This window comes from Mizuhopecten yessoensis, unplaced genomic scaffold (assembly GCF_002113885.1).
Source record: "Mizuhopecten yessoensis strain PY_sf001 unplaced genomic scaffold, ASM211388v2 scaffold2691, whole genome shotgun sequence".
NCBI lineage: Eukaryota > Metazoa > Mollusca > Bivalvia > Pectinida > Pectinidae > Mizuhopecten > Mizuhopecten yessoensis.
Window position 1 is genome coordinate 142,305 of NW_018404672.1, and position 26,267 is coordinate 168,571.

Consider the following 26,267-nt stretch of genomic DNA (forward strand, 5'->3'; position numbering starts at 1 on the left):
CACTCAGTCTACCATGGTATACATATATATGACTAAGACTACAAGATATATACATATATCACTCAGTCTACCATGGTATACATATATACGACTAAGACTACAAGATATATAAATATATCACTCAGTCTACCATGGTATACATATATACCACTCAGTCTACCATGAGGTACATATGTACCACTCAGTCTACCATGGTATACATATATACCACTCAGTCTACCATGGTATACATATATATGACTAAGACTACAAGATATATACATATATCACTCAGTCTACCATGAGGTACATATATACCACTCAGTCTCCCATGAGGTACATATATACCACTCAGTATACATTGGTATACATATATACAACTAAGACTATACAATATATATATACCACCAAGACTACATGATATATACATATATCACTCAGTCTACCATGAGGTACATATATACCACTCAGTATACAATGGTATACATATATACAACTAAGACTATACAATATATATATATACCACCAAGACTACATGATATATACATATACCACCAAGACTACATGATATATACATATACCACTAAGACTACATGATATATAAATATATCACCCAGTCTACCATGGTATACATATATACCACTCGGTATACAATGGTATACATATATATTTCACTATAAGACTACATGATATATACATATATCACTCAGTCTACCATGAGGTACATATATACCATTCAATTTACTATGATATACATATTTAACATAGTTCTCCTTCAATCATGGTACATGTTTACAAATAATTAACTCAATAAATAAATAGTATATATATACTACTCAGTCTACTATTGTATACATATATACCACGCAGTCTACCACGGTATGTCATATATACCACTCAGTCTATCATGGTATACATATATACCATTATAAGACTTCATGATATATACATATATCACTCAGTCTACCATGGTATGTACATATATACCACTCAGTATACAATGGTATAGATATATACCATTATAAGACTTCATGATATATACATATATCACTCAGTCTACCATGAGGTACATATATACCACTCAGTCTATCATGGTATACATACATACCACATACTCTACCATATTGGTATACATATACACTTCTCAGTCTATGATGGTATACATACATACCATTCACCCTAACATATTGGTATCCATATGTACCACATCATCAACCATATAATATGCAATAATACCACTCAGTCTCCCATGGTATGTACATATATACCACTCAGTCTGCAATATTGGTATCCATATGTACCACATACTCTACCATATAATATACATTAATACGACTTAGTCTACATGGTATACATATGTACCAGTCAATCTACCATGGTATGTCATATATACCAATCAGACTCCTTCCATCAGTCTCGAATACAACCATTTTCTCCACTTCTTGTGTTTCTATGTTCTCCTCTTCTTGGTGAACCTAGTAAATTGCCTCTTGCAAATGTTTTGCCACTTTTACCAGAACTTCCTTTATTTCTTTGCAGATATAAAAATATATACTATTCAATCTGCCATATTATATACATACTTTGTACGTACCACTCCGTTTACGATGGTTTGTTGTACATACCACTCAGTCTACCGTGGTATACATATATACCACTCAGTCTACCGTGGTATACATATATACCACTCAGTCTATCATGGTATACATATATACCACTCAGTCTACCACGGTATCTCATATATCCCACTCAGTCTACCACGGTATGTCATATATACCACTCAGTCTACCACGGTATCTCATATATACCACTCAGTCTACCACGGTATACATATGTACCACTCAGTCTACCACGGTATCTCATATATACCACTCAGTCTATCATGGTATACATACATACCACTCAGTCTACCACGGTATCTCATATATACCACTCAGTCTATCATGGTATACATATATACCACTCAGTCTACCACGGTATGTCATATATACCACTCAGTCTACCATGGTATACATATGTACCACTCAGTCTACCACAGTATCTCATATATATCACTCAGTCTACCACGGTATGTCATATATACCACTCAGTCTACCATGGTATACATATGTACCACTCAGTCTACCACGGTATCTCATATATACCACTCAGTCTACCACGGTATGTCATATATACCACTCAGTCTACCATGGTATACATATGTACCACTCAGTCTACCACAGTATCTCATATATATCACTCAGTCTACCACGGTATGTCATATATACCACTCAGTCTACCATGGTATACATATGTACCACTCAGTCTACCACGGTATCTCATATATACCACTCAGTCTACCACGGTATGTCATATATACCACTCAGTCTATCATGGTATACATATGTACCACTCAGTCTACCACGGTATCTCATATATACCACTCAGTCTATCATGGTATACATATATACCACTCAGTCTACCACGTTACCACTAAGTCTATCATGGTATACATATGTACCACTCAGTCTACCACAGTATGTCATATATACCACTCAGTCTACCACAGTATGTCATAAATACCACTCAGTCTACCACAATATGTCATATATACCACTCAGTCTACCACAGTATGTCATATATACCACTCAGTCTAACACGGTATGTCATATATACCACTCAGTCTACCACGGGATGTCATATATACCACTCAGTCTACCACGGGATGTCATATATACCACTCAGTCTACCACGGGATGTCATATATACCACTCAGTCTACCACGGTATGTAATATATACCACTCAGTCTACCACAGTATCTCATATATATCACTCAGTCTACCACGGTATGTCATATATTCCACTCAGTCTACCACAGTATGTCATATATCCCACTCAGTCTATCATGGTATACATATATATACATATATCACTCAGTCTACCATGAGGTACATATATACCACTCAGTCTACCATGAGGTACATATGTACCACTCAGTCTACCATGGTATACATATATACCTCTCAGTCTATCATGGTATACATATCTACCACTCAGTCTACCTCGGTATGTCATATATTCCACTCAGTCTTCCACAGTATGTCATATATACCACTCAGTCTACCACGGTATGTCATATATACCACTCAGTCTACCACAGTATCTCATATATACCATTCAGACTACTGTGGTTTACATATTACTTGATATCACTTTCTCAGTCTAAAATAATTGTTCCCTCTCTGTCAATCTCATATTCATCTACTTCCTCCTCTTCTTCCATTTCTACATTTTCGTCTTCCTCTTCCTGGTGAACCCAGTTAATTGCCTCTAATAAATGTTTTGCCAGTTTTACCAGAACTTCCTCTATTCCTTTGCGGCTGTCCATGACAAAACATCTTATTGTCGGCATCTTTTCTCCATAAACGTTCTTGCCTGGCTGATGGTCGAAAAGTAATTTCTTTCGATCAAGTTGAATAAAGATGAACTGGTAACCATCCGAAATGATGTTGAACAATGATAAAGGATCAACCTGTTGGCTGGTAGGGTTGGCTCTGGTCATCCTCCCATAGACTTCAGCTTGTAGAGCAGAGAGTTGGATAATTCCTTGCACGACTGACTCTGGACTGATTCCGCTCCCATAGAGTCGACTCTTTGCTTCAACCAGACCCACCACTTCATTTTTATAGTGAATTCGATAATCAAATGTACAGTTTGGCAGATTTTTATTCTTGTAAGATTTCTCAGTTTCAATGTTCAGTTGCATTTCTTTCGCAAAAGGAATCAAAATTGTATCTAGAAGGATTCAGACATCTGCCTCCGTTCCCCTAATGTCGCTCAAATTGTAGATGTCACCACTACCTGTTTCGGGTTGTCGATGACCGATAGATGATTTGTGAGGGGCAAAAATCACCTGCTGAACTGTTTCAATTTGACTTAATGTTTGCCTGACAGTTCTATCAATGATGTTTTGAAAACCTTCAAGTTCCTTTTTTTCTTCAATTTCTCCAACAGATTGTTTGAAATCCACATATTTTGACAGCATTTCTAATGTCCACTGGCTACAAGGAGTATCAACATCAGCTTTGCGTTTGTTTTTATTTGTATAACGTTGTCGAACACGATTTGTCTCTATGTTTTCTTTGATTTCAGAAATTTCTGCAGCTGCAAGAATGGTAGGTACTTTCGCCTTTTTGGGACAGGCCTTTTGATAGAGACATTTTACAAAGTCTCCTTTTTTTCCATTTGCTTCAAGTTTATAAGTTTTGTCAGGATGGGATGAAGATGCAGCCTTTTCTCCAGGCCTCTGGACAGAACTGAACATCGCCTCCTGAGCGACCTTTGACTTATTTTCAGACACTTCACTGTCACACTTTTCCTCCACCTGAGCTTCTACGCTCAAAGCTTCCAGCGTACCTGGTTCTAGCAATTTGGTAGTTTGCTTCCGAAGCACCTCAGGCGAGATGGAATTTGCTTCAACCTTGACAGAATCTGAAATATTTTCAAACATATCTGGTTCTATCACTTTGGTGCTTTGCTTCCGAAGTACCTCAGAGGAGGAATCTGATTCAACCTTGACCAAATCTAAAACATCATCCATGTGGCTCCTCGCCTTTTGTGTTCCCTCTTCAAATTTATCTGAAAAGCCAGGATCTGTTTTGTCCACTCCCAAACCTTTACTAGCTGTCTGATTTCCTGTGGTGTTTGAACCATGTTTGTTTACTTGTGTATTGCTTGAAGGAGTTATTTTACCTTTAGGTACCTTGGAAGGGGTTACTGCATCACCAGGAGCGTCCTCAGACCTACTGCCAGGTACAGTATGTACATAGTAGTCATGTTTCTCATCATATCCCTCAGCACTTGTTTTTAATTTCTTAAAAGATGAAGGTGTAAGTTCTGTTTCAATTTTCTGACCACTGGTTCCAAGTAGTTGCCTGCTTAGGTTTGTTGAGAAACAATCAATATTACCCAGAAACACATCCTTCTTCTGCTTCTCAGGTGTGAAATAACTCTTTGATTTCTTACCTAGACTGGACAAGAAATGTCGCCAATCGTAATAATTCTCTTGATTTTCTGTAGCCATGTTTTAATAAACATTCTGAAATGTAAAAATAAAAAGCTTTGGTAAATATTTTCATTCATGACCTATAAACTGTACACATATTATATCATTCAATATCGTACATAGGCGGATTGGTCGAGGGGTTAACACTCCAGCCTTCCACGCAGGCGACCGGGGTTCGATCTCCGAAGTTGTCGTATGCATGGATATTCAGAGAAAGTGTTTTTCTCCTGCACACACAACTCCCAACAACACAGGTGGAGTATAAAATAGTCTGGGGTGGATGTTGCGGTATCTGTGCTGTAGCATTCAAGTGAGGTGGCACTATAAATGATATCGTTGGAAGCATGGTTCCACTACAAACAGAACACATTACATCTCCAGCACACACGCATGTATACACACAGAAGGAGATATTAGTCAGGTGGCATAGGACTAGTAGTTAGCGCCTGATAAGGCAGCTCCTGCGAATTCCTCAAAATTGTATTGATTAATGTATATGCTAATTGTATCAATTATATATCTATGTACTGTAAAGCACTTAATAGTGGGGTTTATGTTAGCTAGATAGGGCACTATATCAAATGTTGTATATTACTATCATTATTATTATAAATACTATAAAAAAGAGTTGAAGTATGATATCAATCTAGTTGCTCGTTACCACAGTAATGATAATAATATTATATACAACATTTATATAGCACCCTATATAATTTGTAAAATTACATATTTCTAAGCGCTTTACAACATATGGATAATTGTGAAACAAAAACAAAAGCTTACAATCACTTTTTTACATTAGGCAAGCAGATATTATCATCGCAATGTGCACATAAATAAATAAAGGGTAGGATTTACATGACGTCTCTGCAAAGAGCCTAAAATGCAGACCTGAGGTGAGTTTTGATGTCCCTCTTGAATTTGGCCAGGGGATTTGACTTTCTAATGGCAGATAGTAAGCTATTCCACAGGCCGAAGCCCTCTCAAAGCACCAGTTTCCATAGGTCATAGTACGAGATTTTGGGACACACAACAATGATTCTGACGCCGACCGCAGTGATTGTGACGGCTGATACAGGGTAACAAGCTCCTGTAGGTACTGAGGAGCTGTTCCATTCAGTGCCTTGTATGTGTACACCAAAATTTTGTACTGCGACCTGTATTGTACAGGTAACCAGTGCAATGAATATAGCACAGGTGTGATGTGCTCTAGCTCTCTTTCGAGTATGAGTAACCAGACATGCTGCAGTGTTCTGGACCCTCTGCAGATGACTAGTTAGTGTGTCAGATATACCACAGAGCAGGGCATTACCATAATCCAACCAAGAGGTAACATTAGTAAATGCACCAAAATCTTGCATGCATCTGCAGTTATAAACTGCCGGATATAGCCGATGTTCCTGATCTGGTAGTAAAAGGATTTGGTAATAGCATTCACTTGTTTCGACTAACTCTACTAGAGTGACTTAACTTTTAGTATTTAACCTATTTACCCCCAAAGTCACATTTGAACCTTACCAAATCAAAAATTGGGCAAGTCCAGATTAAATATGTAGGGGTGGATGATTAATTACCTAAACACTGGACAAGTAATTGATCTGTTTTCCCTTTGTTATGCATGAAATGTATTTGAATACTTTTTATTCTGCATAAAAAGTATCCAAATACTTGTATACCCCTACAAAAAAATCCCCTTCCCACTTATAAAGTACACTCTTACTAAAAATCATAAATTTCTGTCAATAATGTAAATCTAAAGAAGTTGTGAAGAGAATATTGAATCATTTATCCATCAGCCTGCTAGCAGAGCCATTTGGAAAATGTGAGCTCTAGCTGTTTCATTTGGGCCAAATATGGTTCTCTGGGTAGTGTAGACCATAAAACATAGTAAGATGGCTGCATTTGATAGTAATTCCCACTGATCACCGATGAACAGGTATATCGATTGGTCAGAGCATCTGTCTAGAGATAGGATTGGTCCCAGGTTAGAGTCCATATCTGGCCCTGCATTTCACTTCTCCTTACAACTGTATTAAAATACTTCATTTCTAACAAACAAAAAAGTCTTATTTAAAAATTGTTTTCCAGAGGAACCCACACCAGCCATTTATCTGTCAAAATGTCTAAGTCTAGTGTCCAGGCCAGAGGAACCCACATCAGACATCTATCTATCAAAATGCCTGGTGTCAGGGCCAGGGGAACCCATACCAGAAATCTATCTATCAAAATGTCTAAGTCTGCATGGTGTCAGGGCCAGATTGAGGAACCCACACCAGACATCTATCTATCAAAATGCCTGGTGTCTGAGGGCCAGAGGAACTCAAACCAGACATCTACATTTGTATCTGTCAAAGTGTCTATAAGTTATGATGTCATGAATGCAGGGCCAGAGGATTTAACTCAAGCTAGGGGGTTTAATATTTCCAAGCACTGTACACATTACTCTAACACAAGCACAGGAAAGCTAGCAAGGGAGTGAGTGGAAGTCTACTTTTCAAATGATAGAGGAAGGCATATGGTACATGCAGAGAAGCCATCATCACACTGTTGTAGAGAGATACTTATGGGAGCATAGCTTATCCGATAGAAAAAAAGGCTGACCAGCGGATCGAGTATAACTCTGCTGACCAGAACATCAGCAGAGGAATCAGGGCTGGAACCTTTACACTGACATTGGTCTGCAGCCCTGACCCACAGGGGTTCATTACAAATGTCTGAAATACACACATATGCTACACTGATATGGGTCACAGCACACATAAACGTACATACAGTGTACATGTATCAGTATAGCATATACGTGTATTTCATACATTTGTAATGAACCCCCCAAGTGTGTCGGACGTCAATTAAGGGCGGTCACATATCAATGAACAGTTTAAGACCACTGCACCATATGCTGGTACATCCATATATGGCACACTGATTGTACTTGAGTGAACCTGCTACTATTACTCACATTAGTCATCATCTTGTTTCTCTGAAAATCATTTTCTCTTATTTTCAGATGTACACATGGATAACAGAGGTAAAAATGAACAAGCTTTTCAGAGAAACTTGCGTTCCTTTAGTAAAATAGTTGTAATTATACTTTAATGAGTTAATTTTAATCCAGAAATAAAAATCTCATTTTCCAGAAATCGACCCTCGCCTCCGGATATGTTCTTGATCCTTGTCAGGTTTACGGCCTCTCTATCATTTTCTTTAATTACCCAGTGGCGGATCCAGAGGGGTTTTCTGGGCTTCAGGAACCCCCCCCACCCTGAGAATTTTCTTTAAAAATCATGTATTTTCACCATTTTCCTCAATTTTTCCCCATGTGGAAACCCCCCCATGAAATTTGGAAACCCCCCCCAGATAGGTCTCTGGATCCGCCACTGGTAATACCTGTTCTTATATTTGGTGTGTTTTATGGATAAATCAGGCCAATTTACCATCAGATGTGTCGTTTCCACTTTGCACCCTACTGTACAAAGCTCGTTGTGGTAGAAGCCGCCAAGTCTGATCTAGGACAAGCGAAACGCAAGACGCTGTGTGTAGACGGATTGTATAGTCACCTGCAAGCTGGTTTAATCCATGTTGTATAGACCCTTAACACATTTTTGTTTTCGATACAAACGCGGAGGTGATCCTGACGTAGATGGGAAACCGAAAGTAGCTCGGGGAAAACAGGAAGTTTATTTTTATTACCACACGTTTCTTAGAACAGCTAGGTTCTGGGAACATGATGGCGTTAACGTCACAGCTCATACATTGTGAGGTAGGCTGCCTACGACTGATATAATTCCTTATATTATAGGATAATGAAAACAACAGGAACTTATTCACACGGTTGGTAGGTATTTTGCATTATCGACGGTAATGAGGGATTATTACGAACTTCTTAATCGCATGAGGTAACCAGTTTCTGACGGTCACACTAGCTAATGAGTGCCCAGCGGAGAAATGTGTGCCCAACGGTATTTTTTCTCATCAGACAATTCGTTAAAATGACATTTTTATGTTTTTTTCTTCTGATTTTTTTTACAGAAAATGCCAAAAATAACCTAACATTTGTAAAAAGATAAAATTTTTACCTTGGATGCATTAGTGGAAATCATGTTAATTTACCTATTAAATTAGGCTGATTTTATTCCTGCAGGAAAATGCTTGCCCAGCAAGGTTTTCTGTCCACCTCAGGTCGCCGACTATAAGGTGACAGTACCCAAATCGGAGCACCAAACCATCATTTTTTAAATCATTGAAAAATCTGTGGAGGAATTCTATTCATTTCTACGTATACCATAATGTTTTAGTTTATGGTTTAGGAGAGAATGACTGACCTTGTCGAAAGCCTTAGCAAAGTCCATTATGAGGATATCTGTTTGGCGTCCCTCATCAAGATTCTTTGAGATGTCATCCACAAATTAAAGAAGTTGGGTTTCGCATGATCGCGATTTGTGAAAACCATGTTGGAAGGGATACAATATGTTATGGGTATCGGCATGGGTCATGATAGTAGAGACCACAATGTGTTCCATAATTTTGCTACAGATACAGGTCAGAGATATGGGCCTGTAGTTTTATGGGTGAAATTTTGGACCCTTTTTAGCTAAGGCGTTAGCCGCCAGCTATTGGTATTACTTTAGTTAATGAGCTCAGATATTCATAAATGTCGATTTCACACAGACGGCCTCTAGCGGTAGTCACTGGTACTAAATTGAATCATATACCGGACCTACTGTCTTTATTATGCGTAACTTTGGACTCAAATGCACTTGAATGGCTTGTAAATATCATTACTTTTCTTTATAGAACATATGATCTTATCACAACGTCGTATTCTTATTGAAAATGCACCCTGTTTATCTCAATCGGGAACTGCTACTTGAATGTAGGTCATGCATGCTACACGCAACTTCCGGTAAAAATACTTCAGTTACTAATAATGAGCTCAGATATTCATAAACGAGACATAACGTCACCTTCTAGTAATACTAAACAAACTGCAAATAAAATCCATTACCACGGACTCAAGTTCACTCAAACGTCATTGGATATAATCTTATTCTTAGTTAGAACTAAGTATCCTTCTAAAACTTCGTATTTACTCTTGGAACTGTCGCTGGATTAACCCTTTACACGGAAATATTGTCCTGTGATTGGCTAAAATTGGTGACATTTACGTCCCTGTTTACAATTATATATTGCGTGGTCAGAGCTATGAAGCGGTCCTGTTCCAACTAACTGAGGATAATCAAAAGTGCTAATCAGTAATAATATATCTGATTCACGCTTCATATGATTATAATGTTATCAAAATATTGCATATTCGTTCATCGTTAAAATAACAAATCCTTACTAAAAACTCTAAAAAAAGAAACGACGGCCATGTTAGATCACGCGTGATGTTATCCGTTTCCTTATATGGCCTTCACGGCCAAATATAGTATTACTACTGATGCGGTCATGTTTACTACAATTTCCATATTTGGTCATGACACCCATATTTAGACGTCTGACCTATATCGGAAAGATTGAGGAAGTTTCCAACATGGCAGTCAATTAGGATTTCGCTTGCACTTGTTACGTAAACTTGATAATTTAACGAAATATAAGGCGGAGTATAACTTACAATTATGTAGGAGATCAACATAAAAAGTTCATATTACAAACCTATTAATGGATACGGATCCTGTCAATTAATTCTAAAATCGCCTCCGTGTGATTCACACCAGGCTTGCCTAACTAAAATGGGATCAACCGGCCGGGGCAGATGAGACCGGGAATCATGTTAGAACTAGCCACTGTCCTTCTCTAGTTCCATATTGGTATTCTAACCTGAAGGCTTTTTTTACCTTCGCAGTATTATCATTTTGTTCTATTTTCATCATAAGATATGCTATTGCATTTTTATATCGCCTTCTCGCTAATTACAGCTCAGCCAGAAACGAAAATATGCTCCGATAGGCCTACATTTTATATGTCTGTTGGTGTGATTTGTGTTTTTCGTTTATTGAAGTATTACCATATAACAGGACTCTTTTATTTCAATATACACAAAAACAACAACACCTTCGGAATGATTTCAGACATATACTGCGGGAAAACACGAGTGATCTCCCTTACATTTAGACATGCGCACATTTTACTTTCGTTTTGTGTAGGCCTAGACATCATTCGCAACGCGAAGCGGAAAAGACGAAAATGCAGGCGAGTGTTGACTTAATGTTAGGCATGTTGTTTAAGCAGCATTGACAATGAACAATATACATACACTTCTGCAACGTTTACCTACTACTGATTCATAAATAAGGCTATGTATCCCGATTTCGGTGACTTGTGGCCAAGCATGCGGCCGAAGCCGCAGAGAATGGCGCATGTTGTCAGCGGCGATGACAAAAAGGAAGGTGCTTCTACGGTATGTATAGCAGTTATTATGCAAAAACAAACATAATAAACGGACGTTTTACTCTAGTGAATTACAGCGTCACGAGGAACGTCTTTCTCCAGACGTGTTGCAAAATTTTCGAACTGCTTAGTTGCAAACTGATTTCACTTAAGCGTTGTTTGTGAGGATATTTGGCCTTACATTTCTTCTCATTCAGTTAAAAAAAANGACTTCATGAACTTTTTCAAAAGGCTGCAAGAACTATACCAACAGTGACATGACATTTTGAAATCTGTCAGTTACTTTATAGAGGAGGAACCTCTGACTAAATCATTTTCTCTCAGACACATGAAAGCCGAGTCCACAGATCCTTCCATCAGCGAATAGTTCAAATGTAGTTCAAATGCTTTCCTCGCAAACTTTTCCTTAATGGAGAAGTCAGTGATCTTTACTTGGAACAGATTGAATCTGTGAATATTGATGCTGAAAGCCTGATGAATGTGATTGAACAGCCCCTACTTGATGCTGAAACCCTGATGAATGTGATTGAACACCCACTACTGACTAAGGGCACAAATGTTGGAAACAACGTTTGTTTTGATCAATATAACACTATGGGTGGTGGGAGCAAATTGGAAAAAAAATTAAAAGTATGTTTTTAAAGATAGAAATACTGGTCATGGCTTCCTTTTAGTTTTTGTCCAATGAATTAAAAGTCAACGCAAATGTTAAGTAGTAAAAGAAATGTAAGATCCCTGGTATACATTGTACTTTTAACAATGCTTATGATCAATATCAATAAAATAAAATAAAAGTTATAATATGTAACTTGATATTTGTTAACTTCGCTCGATTTTACTGTGTCCAACATTTGATATTAAATCTTGTGTGATATATGAGAGGGATAGCACACAAGATTGTATCAATGTCAATGAAAGCAATTATTTCTTAAGTTTTCAACCATATTTCTTGAAACTTCATTTCTAAATTTCATACATCAATTGTTCAAGACAGTTTTAAGGTCAATTTCATTCAGTCAAGGTGAAGGCTACAGCTTCACAACCTGTTCATGTACATGTGACAGAGAAATTGTCAGTGCATTCCTAACTAAGTATTCAAACCAAATTTTATAAACCTTGATCCATCATTCTCAACATTAAATCATGCACTACCTGTTTGCATATACACAAGCAACCTCAACTTTCAATAAGTCCTGTTGTCAACATTTGTTGCACAATGCTATCAGTTCTGAAACCAACAATCATGACAACTGTAATAACATAGTATGTGTTCTAGCTGGTACATTTGCAGTACTCTTTTGAAATGTATTTGAAATTAATATGTGCATCTTATTTCAAATGCTAGCCTATGAAGATGATAAAGCTGAACATATGCTATAAAGTTGTTGTTTTCTTTGTGAAGAATTTATGCAATGGAAATAGAGGGAAAATAATGTAACTCTCCTAATCTTGTGTGTGTGTGTGAGTATGTATGTTTATATTTTGTTTATCTTATTCAATATTGAAACATACAACAATGTATCATATTGAATTAGAGTGCTTTTTATATTATTTGTTCATGGGAACACAGATTCAAAATAGTTCCATTTTTCATAAGAAGAGACCTTTTCACTGCAGTGAATATGTAAAACACTTTATTTAAAAGTTTTTCAAAATTATTGAGAGACTTGTAAATTTATGGGTAGCAGTAATCCACTTGCTTATCCACAATTTAGTTTCGGCAAGTAAACATCCTTATAAATATTGTTCTGTAACAATATACACTGACTGATGCAAAATTGAAACTTGAACAAAATTCACACGTATTAAAAAGCATGCCAACCCTGGTCGATGTGCACACTTTACAAGATAACTTGCTTGAATATATATTGATCAATATACAAACTTAGACGATAAGTTCAAAGTTGAGTGAAATCCATGCCTAATTAATTAGCATACTGTACTCTGATTGGTCAATGGTTTTATGCCAAGTAACTTTGTTAGATAAGGCAAGGGTTGATATCTTATTCAACAACAAAGGCAAAGTTCAAAGATGTTCACAATCTGTGCATAATCTATTCAATGGTTTAAAATAATCAGGTATTGGTCAAAGGGGTAAATGCCAGTTTCAGTTTTTAATGTTCTATGAAATACATTGTATGGACAAAGGGAAGCAATTCCAAATTCCTATGCAAATTAATTATCCAAAGGTTTAAAATGATATATTCTAGAGGAAACTTGGTACCACTCTTCTGACAAACCTATAAAGATATACTGTACACACAAGAAGAATAACTTCACAGTGGTACACTTTTACATAAAACTTTGATTCATAACAAATTAACAGTAAATCCTTCTGTACAATATGATGGGAACTTCGTCTTTATTTTGTTCTCCATTCCAAAAATAATATATATATCTTTTGCCTTAGCTTTCAGTACTTTCAGTACTTTGATTATAAGCAGGTGATACATTTGCAGATTTCCAGTCTGAAGGCACTTATGCCTGTTTCCAGAGACTGATTAAATATTAGGGTTAAAATCAGGGCTATTTCTGTTGCAAGCTCTTTTAGTACTCTGGGTTTGATGTCATCAGGGCCCGAGGCCTTGTATGGATTTAGGCCTTGGAGCAGTTTTAAGACACACTTTTCATGTATAGAAATTTCAGGCATGGCAGGGTATTTACCGTGAGTAGGCATGTTGCATCTAGTGCGAAACTGCTGGTCGGTAAAGATTTCAGGAGGAGTAAAAACAGATTGAAATTGTGCGTTTAGCACCTGGGCCTTAGTGGTAGGGTCATAAACAAGTTTACCGTCCTCTTTCAGAGGAGCTATGCCACTATGGTCTGATCTTTTGGATTTTATATATGACCAAAACCGTTTTTTGCAGGAAAATTTGTTTTCATTGGTTGTGTTTTCTGGAGTGTCTCCTGACTTTTTTGATCGTTTGTACAATCTATTTCTTCTCCTGATAAGTTTCTTTATGTCAGGGGTAACCCAAGGTAGGCTGGGTTTTGTCTTAACTATCTTGTGGGGATATGTTCTTTTATGAGTTAAGACAATTCAGTTTTGAAATACGTGTACTCCCATATTTTGTTTACATCCCACTCGCTATTTTCTGTCATACAGTTGTACACGTTGATAAGCTCAGCTATAATTGAATTCCAGTTTGAGTTTTTATATACTGGGATGGATCTTGGTTGAAGCTGTATATTTTGTGTCTGTTGGCCATGCCCAAACATATCTTTGTCGCTTAATTATGTTCTTTATTGGTATGATCTTGCTGTGAATACAGCATTATATCTATTTCAGTTTTCCGAAACAGAAACTATTTATCTCGTTTCACGGGTAAGGTCTGGGGACCTATTTTTAATCTATTCTGTAAGGATGATTTAAGTGATAACAAAATGATGCGTTGGGTCATGCGTTTTGTCTGCAGCAAAAATATACCGGTTATGTAGTTCATTATAAAATATGAATTATTACTATAATTAACAAAAGTGTTTCATGCAGTTTTATGCAATAAACACAACCAGTACATCGCATATGCATAAAGGAGAACACATTTTCAAATGCATTTCTGAAATAAAAAAAGGATTTTACTTTGGATTAAAATGTGAATCGATAGTAATGAATTTTCAATGAAAATGCTCAAAAAAAGTGGCGCTACAGTCACATTCCATGTACATAAACATAAACTGTTGTTTTTGAGCATATTCCAATCTATAATCAATACTGGGTCGCTGATCACCATGCAAAACATTTTTCAGACCATGGCCAGATGGCAGAACTGATTCAGGACTCTTAGTACTTTGAAATTTGATAAAAACCAAAGGGGGTACGTAGCGGAAAAGAAGTTGCAAAAAGTGGGCATAGTCCAGTGAATCATCAACACAAGTTTTATATGCTAGTTAGATGAAATATTTGAAATAATTTTAAGTGTGGAAATTTGATGGAACCCGAGTTTATCTTGTTAAATACTCTTACAAAAACAAACAAAAAGTCCAAAATTAAAACTCACTTTTTGGGAGAAGATTTACATGTTTATGGTAATTTGCGAAAACAATGATATAACATAAAGTCAATTGTGATAAATCATTTTAAAGATAAATGTATATATGTTACTTAAATGTGCAAGCAGATTGCAATTATGTTTTTGTTATTGTCGCACTGATCCCATTAAAGGCACATGGGGAGGTAAAACTTTTGAACTTAAGTGTAGGGGGCGCACGCGCTGCAGTCAAACTTGCGAGCGATTTCCATGGGAGAGATTCCTTGTGCACAAAAAATAAAAATAAAAAAATAGATATTTAAAATGTGTGTATATACCTCCAACGGACACAATAATTAACACTTCTAAACGAAATATTTTTGAGATGTTCTTTCCTGGTATAGCCCCGCTGAAATTTTACGCTCTGAGAACAATGATTTTATTTTGTTGATTTCCTCAATATTATTTCTCATTAAAGTCATGCAAGGTATGTTTTTTGTATCATCGCCACAAAGTGGAAGCGAGACAAAGATGGGTTTTTTTCCGGTGACGGCGTCAACATTTAGTTTATGCGTTTTAAGTTAGTTTCTCTGAAAGAATAAGTGCTAGACCAACCAAACTTGGACCATAGATGCATCATAGGTAGTAAATCTCAACCCATGCATCAAATATGCTGGATGTGGCCTACTTTTCATGGTCCATTGACTTTGTCAGCATCTCCATCAACATTAAGTTTTTGCGTTTTAGACAGCTTCTCTGATATGTGCATTGATGGTCATAGTGGGGCACAGGTGAGACATATCAATCTGAATGGCTTGTTTTTCCAGAAATGATTTATCAAAGTCATAATCTTGCCGAAAAAAAACAGTTTCCTGTATTGAGTTACAGTTCTTTTAGTGGTATGGATATTCTTAACACTTTGATAATGACTAAAAACAGGACAACACCACAGCACAGAAAGTAACTGTTTATTTATGTTGTTAGCTAGGACACCTATCACGGTACTGTGGTCATGATACGATACCTATCACGGTACTGGGGTCATGATACGATACCTATCACGGTAGTGTGGTCATGATAGGATACCTATCACGGTACTGTGGTCATGATCCCATCCCTATCACGGTACTGTGGTTATGATACGATACCTATCACGGTACCGTGGTCATGATACGATACCTATCACGGTAGTGTGGTCATGATACCATACCTATCACGGTACTGTGGGCATGATACGATACCTATCACGGTAATGTGGGCATGATACCATACCTATCACGGTACTGTGTTCATGATACGATACCTATCACGGTACTGTGGGCGTGATACGATACCTATCACCGTACTGTGGTCATGATACCATACCTATCAGGGTACTGTGGTCATGATAGGATACCTATCACGGTACTGTGGGCATGATACGATACCTATCACGGTACTGGGGTCATGATACGATACCTATCACGGTAATGTGGGCATGATACCATACCTATCACGGTACTGTGGGCATGATACGATACCTATCACGGTACTGTGGGCGTGATACGATACCTATCACCGTACTGTGGTCATGATTTGATCCCTATCACGGTACTGTGGTCATGATACCATACCTATCACGTTACTGTGGTCATGATACGATACCTATCATGGTACTGTGGTCATGATACGATACCTATCATGGTACTGTGGTCATGATACGATACCTATCCCCGTACTGTGGTCATGATACGATACCTATCACGGTACTGTGGTCATGATACGATACCTATCACGGAACTGTGGTCATGATATACTACCTATCACGGTACTGTGGTCATGATACGATACCTATCACGGTACTGTGGTCGTGATACGATACCTATCACCGTACTGTGGTCATGATACCATACCTATCACGGTACTGTGGTGATGATACGATACCTATCACGGTACTGTAGTCGTGATAGGATACCTATCACCGTACTGTAGTCATGATTTGATACCTATCACGGTACTATGGTCATGATACGATACCTATCACGGAACTGTGGTCATGATATGATACCTATCCCGGTACTGTGGTCATGATACGATACTTATCACGGAACTGTGGTCATGATATACTACCTATCATGACCACAGTTCCGTGATAGGTATCGTATAATGACCACAGTACCGTGAGAGGTATGGTATCATGACCACATTACCGTGATAGGTATCGTATCAGGTATCAAATCATGACCACAGTACTGTGGTTATGATAAGATACCTATCCCGGTACTGTGGTCATGATAGGATACCTCTCACCGTACTGTGGTCATGATTTGATACCTATCACTGTACTGTGGTCATGATACCATACCTATCTCGGTACTGTGGTCATGATACGATACTTATCACGGAACTGTGGTCATGATATGCTACCTATCACGGTACTGTGGTCATGAAACGATACCTATCACGGTACTGTGGTCGTGATACGATACCTATCACGGTACTGAGAGCGTGATACGATACCTATCACGGCACTGTGGTCATGATATACTACCTATCATGACCACAGTTCCGTGATAGGTATCGTATCATGACCATAGTACCGTGATAGGTATCAAATCATAACCACAGTACCGTGATAGGGAACGTATCATGACCACAGTACCGTGATAAGTATCTTATCATAACCACAGTAACGTGATAGGTATCTTATCATGACCACAGTACCGTGATAGGCATCAAATCATGACCACAGTACGGTGAGAGGTATCCTATCATGACCACAGTACCGTAATAGGTATCTTATCATAACCACAGTACTGTGGTCATGATTTGATACCTAACACGGTACTGTGGTCATGATACGATCCCTATCACGGTACTGTGGTCTTGATACGATACCTATCACCGTACTGGGGTCATGATTTGATACCTATCACGGTACTATGGTCATGATACGATACCTATCACGTTACTGTGGTCATGATACGATACCTACCACGGTACTGTGGTCATGATACGATGCCTATCACGGTACTGTGGTCGTGATTCGATACCTATCACCGTACTGTGGTCATGATTCGATACCTATCACGGTACTGTGGTCACGATACCATACCTATCACGGTACTGTGATCATGATACGATACCTATCACGGTACTGTAGTCGTGATAGGATACCTATCACCGTACTGTAGTCATGATTTGATACCTATCACGGTACTATGGTCATGATACGATACCTATCACGGGACTGTGGTCATGATAAGATACCTATCACGTTACTGTGGTTATGATAAGATACTTATCACGGTACTGTGGTCATGATACGATTCCTATCACGGTACTGTGGTCTTGATCCGATACCTATCACGGTACTGTGGTCGTGATTCGATACCTATCACCGTACTGTGGTCATGATACGATACCTGTCACTGTACTGTGGTCATGATAGGATACCTATCAGGGTACTGTGGTCATGATACGATACCTATCACCGTACTGGGGTCATGATTTGATACCTATCACGGTACTGTGGTCATGAAACGATACCTATCACGGTACTGTGGTGATGATACGATACCTATCACGGTACTGCGGTCATGATATACTACCTATCACGGTACTGTGGTAATGATACGATACCTATCACGGTACTGTAGTCGTGATAGGATACCTATCACCGTACTGTAGTCATGATTTGATACCTATCACGGTACTATGGTCATGATACGATACCTATCACGTTACTGTGGTCATGATACGATACCTAGCACGGTACTGTGGTCGTGATACGATACCTATCACCGCACTGTGGTCATGATACCATACCTATCTCGGTACTGTGGTCATGATACGATACCTAACACGGTACTGTGGTCATGATACGATGCCTATCACGGTACTGTGGTCGTGATTCGATACCTATCACCGTACTGTGGTCATGATTTGATGCCTATCACGGTACTGTGGTAATGGTACGATACCTATCACGGTACTGTGGTGATGATACGATACCTATCACGGTACTGCGGTCATGATATACTACCTATCACGGTACTGTGTTCATGATACGATACCTATCACGGTACTGGGGTCATGATACGATACCTATGACTGTACTGTGGTCATGATAGGATACCTCTCACCGTACTGTGGTCATGATTTGATTCCTATCACGGTACTGTGGTCATGATAAGATACCTATCACGGTACTGTGGTCATGATAGGATACCTATCACCGTACTGTGGTCATGATTTGATACCTATCACGGTACTGTGGTCATGATACGATACCTATCACGGTACTGTGGTCTTGATACGATACCTATCACGGTACTGTGGTCATGATACGATACCTATCACAGTACTGTGGTCATGATATACTACCTATCACGGTACTGTGGTAATGGTACGATACCTATCACGGTACTGTGGTCATGATACGATACCTATCACGGTACTGTGGTCATGATACGATACCTATCACGGTACTGTGGTCATGATACCATACCTATCACGGTACTGTGGTCATGATTTGATACCTATTACGGTACTGTGGTCATGATAAGATACCTATCACGGTACTGTGGTTATGATACGATACCTATCACGGTACTGTGGTTATGATAAGATACCTATCACGGCACTGTGGTTATGATAAGATACCTATCACGGTACTGTGTTCATGATACCATACCTATCACGGTACTGTGGTGATGATTTGATACCTATCACGGTACTGTGGTCATGATTTGATCCCTATCACGGTACTGTGGTAATGGTACGATACCTATCACGGGACTGTGGTCATGATACGATACCTATCACGGTACTGTGGTCATGATACCATACCTATCACGGTACTGTGGTTATGATTTGATACCTATCACGGTACTGTGGTCATGATTTGATACCTATCACGGTACTGTGGTAATGGTACGATACCTATCACGGTACTGAGGTCATGATACGATACCTACCACGGTACTGTGGTCATCATACGATACCTATCACTGTACTGTGGTAATGATACGATACCTATCACGGTAATGTGGTCATGATACGATACCTATCACTGATACCTATCACGGTACTGTGGTCATGATACGATACCTATCACTGTACTGTGGTCATGATAGGATACCTATCAGGGTACTGTGGTCATGATACGATACCTATCACGGTACTGTGGTCATCATACGATACCTATCACTGATACCTATCACGGTACTCTGGTCATGATACGATACCTATCAGTGTACTGTGGTCATGATAGGATACCTATCACGGTACTGTGGTCATGATACGATACCTATCACGGTACTGTTGTCAAGAAACGATACCTATAAGTATCAAGATACATATATAGTAACAGTAGATGCAAAGAGAAAAGATAAGTTGCATTTTTTTTATGGAAATATTACAGCTGGAAATAGACTTGGTCCAAAATAGCCATGACTTTCAAGTTTCACACAATTCACATATTTCTATATATATATGTGTATGCTGAGCTGGAGCTGTCACTCGCATTGTTGGAACGGATAAGAGTTAAACTAAATTCAGAAACGACAAAATCTGGAAAATGTGTTCTGACCTCCCAAAAATATTGTGTATCATATATACCATATTCAAATATAGCGATATACAAAAATGTATTGCTGCACGATAATTTCTTTTAGTGTTGCAGTGGGGGTTGGGGGAATCCCTATTATAACAGCATACTATTTCCTATGGGGATGTCACCCTGGTAAAAATATAGTAGTTGCTTCCTACCGACTCGGCTAGGGAGAATTTCTCTTTAGCTCATTCGGTAGAGTGTAAGACTAGTATTAGCCAGAGGTCCTGGGTTCGACTCCTATCGGAGGAATTGAAGAAATAAATTATACTTCTGTTACAGGAAATTCAACAAGAGGTGGATAAAGAACATAACAAGATTTATTGTTTCGTATGAAACACTCAGACATTGTATATATACATTGTAATTATTTTCTGAAGTATATATAATCTTGAAAATTTCACGTTTCTTTTTGTAGCAACAAGAACACAGTATCATCAAGATAAGAAACCCACTTGAGAATGAGATCCTGCAGCTTCTCCTGAGTTCATAACTTCAATCAACATCTCCCCCTGTAAATATCCAAAGAATATACATGTCTGGATCAGGCCATACTCTTCTACTGGAAACAGTCAGTCGAACAACTTCAGGGGAAGACTACAGTGGACAAATGGGTTGTCTGCAGTCCAACGGTTCATCCTGTGAAGGCTCTACCATACCTGAAACACTGAGTGACGTCACAGTTCACCTGCATGGCGGGTTCTCTGAATGCCTCCCAGTTGGGGACACATCCAGATCTGTCGAGGAAATTATCAAAAAGTTACTGATCAAATACTACCCTACAATAGGACCAGCGGCCATTCATCTGTTTGGACTTGCTATACTTGACACGAAAAAAAATGACCGCTTTATCTGGAAGAGTCCGCGCTGCATGATAAAAGACCTGCAGGGACAGACTACAAATGATGCAAATTTGAAAATATTTGTACGAGTGAGATTTATACCAGCGAAAGATAGACTGTCGAAGTTGAAAATTTTTGGAAGTGATGTGATAAGATATCTGTACCATCAACTGAGGGAGGACTTGATAAGTGAGCGAATGAAGAACATTTATGGGTCACGCAACCAACTGACCTCGGCAAAATGTCGCGGTCTGGCTGTCTTGAACATCCTGATCAACAGTCGTATCGAGAAAAAAACGGTCGAATATATTCTGGAACAACACAAACTAAAGGATTTTCTGCCACCCAGTGAATGTGTTGCGTTTTTGAAACGAATGAAACTGGAAAAAAACATGAAAGATCATTTAAGGAAATTCGACCAAAGTCATCCGGAGATGAGTACAGACATTGAGGAATTGATGAGCGGCTATGTACGTGATATTCTTAAAGAGATGCTCGACTACAGCGTGGAACAGTACGATGCTAACGTCCTGGACATGGGCAAACGCATCCCCAGAAAAGTTCTCGTTGACATCCATCATCAGCCAAGTGGAGTTTTCATTGATGGTGTAAGTCAAAATTTATTAAATCCCATTGTAGAAGCGTCATACAAAATTTTTGTAGAAAGGTCAAAGCGAAAGGAAGATATTTGATTTGGTTTGGTTTGTTTGTGTTTTACGTCCTATTAATGTTCATTTAAGGACGTGCCAGGTTTTGGTGGTGGAGGAAAGCCAGAGTTCCTGGAGAAAAAACACCGATCTACGGCCAGTACCAGGCGACTGTCCCACGTAGGCCTCAAACCTGCTACAAAGAGGTGGAGGGCTAGTGGTAGCAGAATGTCAGACGCCTTAAACACTTAGCCATTGTACATGCAATATGGCCCCTTTGTTTGAATTATTTTCCTATTAAATTACGCATACTCTGATATATAAACTCTTATGCTACTGTATTAAGTTCTACATGTAGTTGGTCAGATGCCAAAATTTATTGTTTATGCCATTGTTCAGTGTCGAGACATAAGCATAGATCAGTGTTTTTTACCCCCCACTTTCACCGAAACTGGGGATATTAATTTGGGTTGGTCTGTCTGTCTGTCTCTGTCTGTCTGTCTGTCTGCCATGCTTCGTTTCTGTGCAATAACTGCAACAAATGTTAACCTATTTTCTTCAAACTTTGTACCAGGGTTAAATGTTTTAAGGGTTCTGCCAAGTTAGATGACCACTTTCAGGAGCCTTCATTTGGCGGAGTTATGGCCCCTTAAATAACGAAAAAACATCATTATCTGCCATTTCTGTTTATTAACATCTTGCAAATATTATCCGATTGTCTTCAAACTTAGTAACAGGGTTCAATGCATTAAGGGCTCAGCCAAATTTGACAACCACTTTAATTGGATTCTATTTGGCAGAGTTATGGCCCCTTGATTAACGAAAAACGTCATTATATGTAGTTTCCGCTTAATAACTTGAGCAAATATTAGCCAAATTCCTTCTAAATAACAATGTTTGTGTTCCTCTGTCTTTCCAACCATCTCGGGCACTCTTTAGTTTACGTGTGATAATTGCTGTATTTGTGCAGATTTTTCAACCAAATTCCGTATGCACATCCGACTCATGCTAAGTTTGCCAACCGATGTGATTTGTGCATATTTACGGATAATTAATGAGGTATTAGGTTCTTTTTTTTTTCGCGTCGAGTTTCAAGCTATGCATACATTATATGTCTCAACAGCACGATACTCACATGTTTAAACCTAACCTCAATAATGTTTACCTACAATATGTCCTGCAAGCGGGGGATATAAAATTCACGAATTTGATTGTTCTACCTCCTTGCCTTGTGACTTTGAGAAATATATCACACAAAAAGCATGATTTTGGAAAGTAATGTCACTTTTGCATGAAATTTGGGAAAATACAGCAAAATCATGCAGGCCCCAAATTCACCCTAAAAAAATAGCTGATAAACATAATGGTACATGTAGCTGTATAATATGTGCTAATACAGTCGTTTGTAGAAATTTGTTATTAAAAACATGTAAAAAATACTGGTTAGACTACATGTAGATAAGTTCTAATATAGGTTGTTCATGTGAGCAGAGATTTTCTGATATGAGGTTGTAATCATTTTTCTCGCTTGTGGAAATCATGACACAGGAGAATTGCAGGTGAACAATATCTTTGCTAATTAATATATAAACTTACTTGAAGCTCGTGTACAAAACTTAATTTGCATACATTTCCAACTTGTTTCTCGTGTGCCGCCCGTGAGTTTCTCATGTGTAATTTGAGGTTAGACTTTACTGTACTGGCTGTTGTCTGGGATCAGGTTCAGTAATCGTTCAGTGTCCTGTCTGTAAATATTTCTATTTAAAAAAACTACTTGTCCTGAATAGATAAATAGATTCTGGCAGCAAAAAGAATGTGATCCTATGATGCACCTAACGGACAATAGTACAGTTATATACTGGTAGCAGCTCACAAATCTGACTTGTTGTATCGTGAAAGGGACAACATTGTCTTGGTGATAACTGCTGGAGTCTGACTCTCAAAATATCTGAATGTCATTGTATACACGGATGTAGGTTCTAAATAAGGTATTGCTAAGGAGTTTCCACTTAGGGTGAGACAAGCCACCAAACAGATTGATTCATCCTCGATACTCCATGGATAACTTTTACTTACATTCTTTTAACCCCTGGATTATATCACAGAATTGAAGCATGCAGCAATTTGACTTGTCTCAGGTAAAAAAAACACCTGACCAATCCGGGTAAGAAAACCTGACCAATCGCTAGGCTGATACCAGCTGTCCTTTGAAGATTATAGAGGAGTGTCACACAACTTCATAGCAAGACAGTGTTAACCATACACTACTGCAGGATCCTTTTGATGTACATTCACACATCGAAATTGTTTCCTTGTCTCATCCACAATGAGCCTTCTGGTCTGCCATGACATTGTCCAGGGGTGCATAGAGCACTTTGTGACAACAGAAGTATTTTGTAAGAGAAATACAGTGATCATTATTATACTTCATTTTGAAGTGTGTTCAAGACATATATTGGCAGATTTTTGTAGTTCCCGATTGTCACAATGATCCTCAATTGATTGTTTCTCTTCCAGATTCCATTTTCAAAAATAGAAGAGCTTTGTTCTGCGAGCATAACTCCAAATTACCTGAACAATTCTAACACCTGGAATGTCCATCTTGACCGCACCAATGGTAGACCAGAGGTCAGTATATCCAACTAATATGATACTTTTTAAGTATTATATACTGGAAAAAAACTGGTTTGACAGGTTAATTATGTGCTTTTTATACCCAGGGAGACACATACTTGTTACCTAGCAAACTAAAATGTTGGCGCTTCCTTAGAAACGACAACCAGATAGTCACCAGGGGAACATCTCAAAACCAGAAAATAAAACTTTTATTTTTCAATTTCTATTGAAAGTTTTCTAATTTGCACTATCAGCTTTAAAGAGTCATAACACAGCAATTACCTTGCATGAAAATCTCCGCTTTAAATGTGTATTGTTAAACCTGATTTTACTGACACCTAACTTCTAGACCATAATTTTATATCTGACATGATTCTATCGCCCCAAAAGAATGGTTTCTCTATCTTAAGTAACCCCACATATGTTTGGGTTTTCATCGTTATCAATTGAAATTTTCTTATTTCATTTGCAATAAAAGGCTATTCAGATGGTAAAGATGTAACAATCTGTATAAAATTAAAACATTATTATTTATAATTACATACCTCCCCTGTCTGTTATGTATTGACTTACCTCCCCTGTCGGTTATGTATTGACTTACCTCCCCTGTCTGTTATGTATTGACTTACCTCCCCTGTCTGTTATGTATTGACTTACTGTCTGTTGTGTATTGACTTACCTCCCCTGTCTATTATGTATTGACTTACCTCCCCTGTCTGTTATGTATTAACTTACCTCCCCTGTCTGTTATGTATTGCCTTACTGTCTGTTATGTATTGACCTAGCTCCTCTGTCTGTTATGTATTGACTTATCTCCCCTGTCGGTTATGTATTGACTTACCTCCCCTGTCGGTTATGTATTGACTTACCTCCCCTGTCGGTTATGTATTGACTTATCTCCCCTGTCTGTTATGTATTAACTTACCTCCCCTGTCTGTTATGTATTGACTTACTGTCTGTTATGTATTGACCTACCTCCTCTGTCTGTTATGTATTGACTTATCTCCCCTGTCGGTTATGTATTGACTTACCTCCCCTGTCTGTTATGTATTAACTTACCTCCCCTGTCTGTTGTGTATTGACTTACCTCCCCTGTCTGTTGTGTATTGACTTACCTTCCTTGTCGGTTATGTATTGACTTACCTCCCCTGTCTGTTATGTATTGACCTACCTCCCCTGTCGGTTAT

The 26,267-nt window shown here is 38.3% G+C and overlaps 3 protein-coding genes across 5 annotated transcripts in view; 2 read left to right on the top strand and 1 right to left on the bottom strand.

Annotated features, from left to right (window-relative positions):
* Positions 1-834: 834 nt before the first annotated feature.
* On the top strand, positions 835-2,874 carry LOC110446409. The gene is made up of 2 exons (XM_021491545.1): positions 835-895; positions 1,810-2,874. Exons 1-2 carry the CDS (start codon positions 887-889, stop codon positions 2,749-2,751), a joined length of 951 nt encoding a protein of 316 aa, XP_021347220.1. The 5' UTR covers positions 835-886; the 3' UTR covers positions 2,752-2,874.
* A 171-nt stretch (positions 2,875-3,045) lies between these two features.
* LOC110446407 lies at positions 3,046-8,585 on the bottom strand. Of its 2 annotated transcripts, none has more exons than XM_021491543.1 (2): positions 8,459-8,585; positions 3,046-5,057 (listed from the first exon to the last, which is right to left on the bottom strand). In XM_021491543.1, exon 2 carries the CDS (start codon positions 5,040-5,042, stop codon positions 3,765-3,767), a length of 1,278 nt encoding a protein of 425 aa, XP_021347218.1. In that variant the 5' UTR covers positions 5,043-5,057; positions 8,459-8,585; the 3' UTR covers positions 3,046-3,764. The 2 variants fall into 2 exon arrangements, with proteins under 2 accessions (XP_021347218.1, XP_021347219.1); XM_021491544.1 differs by having other exon boundaries at positions 8,412-8,585.
* A 121-nt stretch (positions 8,586-8,706) lies between these two features.
* Positions 8,707-26,267, top strand: part of LOC110446410 — a 54,375-nt gene continuing 36,814 nt past the window's right edge. Inside the window, exons 1-3 of one of the 2 annotated variants that reach the window (XM_021491546.1) lie at positions 8,707-8,859; positions 21,394-22,425; positions 24,982-25,092. In XM_021491546.1, coding sequence (XP_021347221.1) covers positions 21,511-22,425; positions 24,982-25,092 — 1,026 coding nt within the window. In that variant the 5' untranslated portion in view covers positions 8,707-8,859; positions 21,394-21,510. The remainder of the gene's footprint in view (positions 8,860-21,393; positions 22,426-24,981; positions 25,093-26,267) is intronic. The other variant, XM_021491548.1, reaches the window with a different exon arrangement.

Excerpts from the sequence above, each read along its gene's own strand:
- LOC110446407 (XM_021491543.1), bottom strand. The coding sequence starts at position 5,042 with ATGGCTACAGAAAATCAAGAGAATTATTACGATTGGCGACATTTCTTG.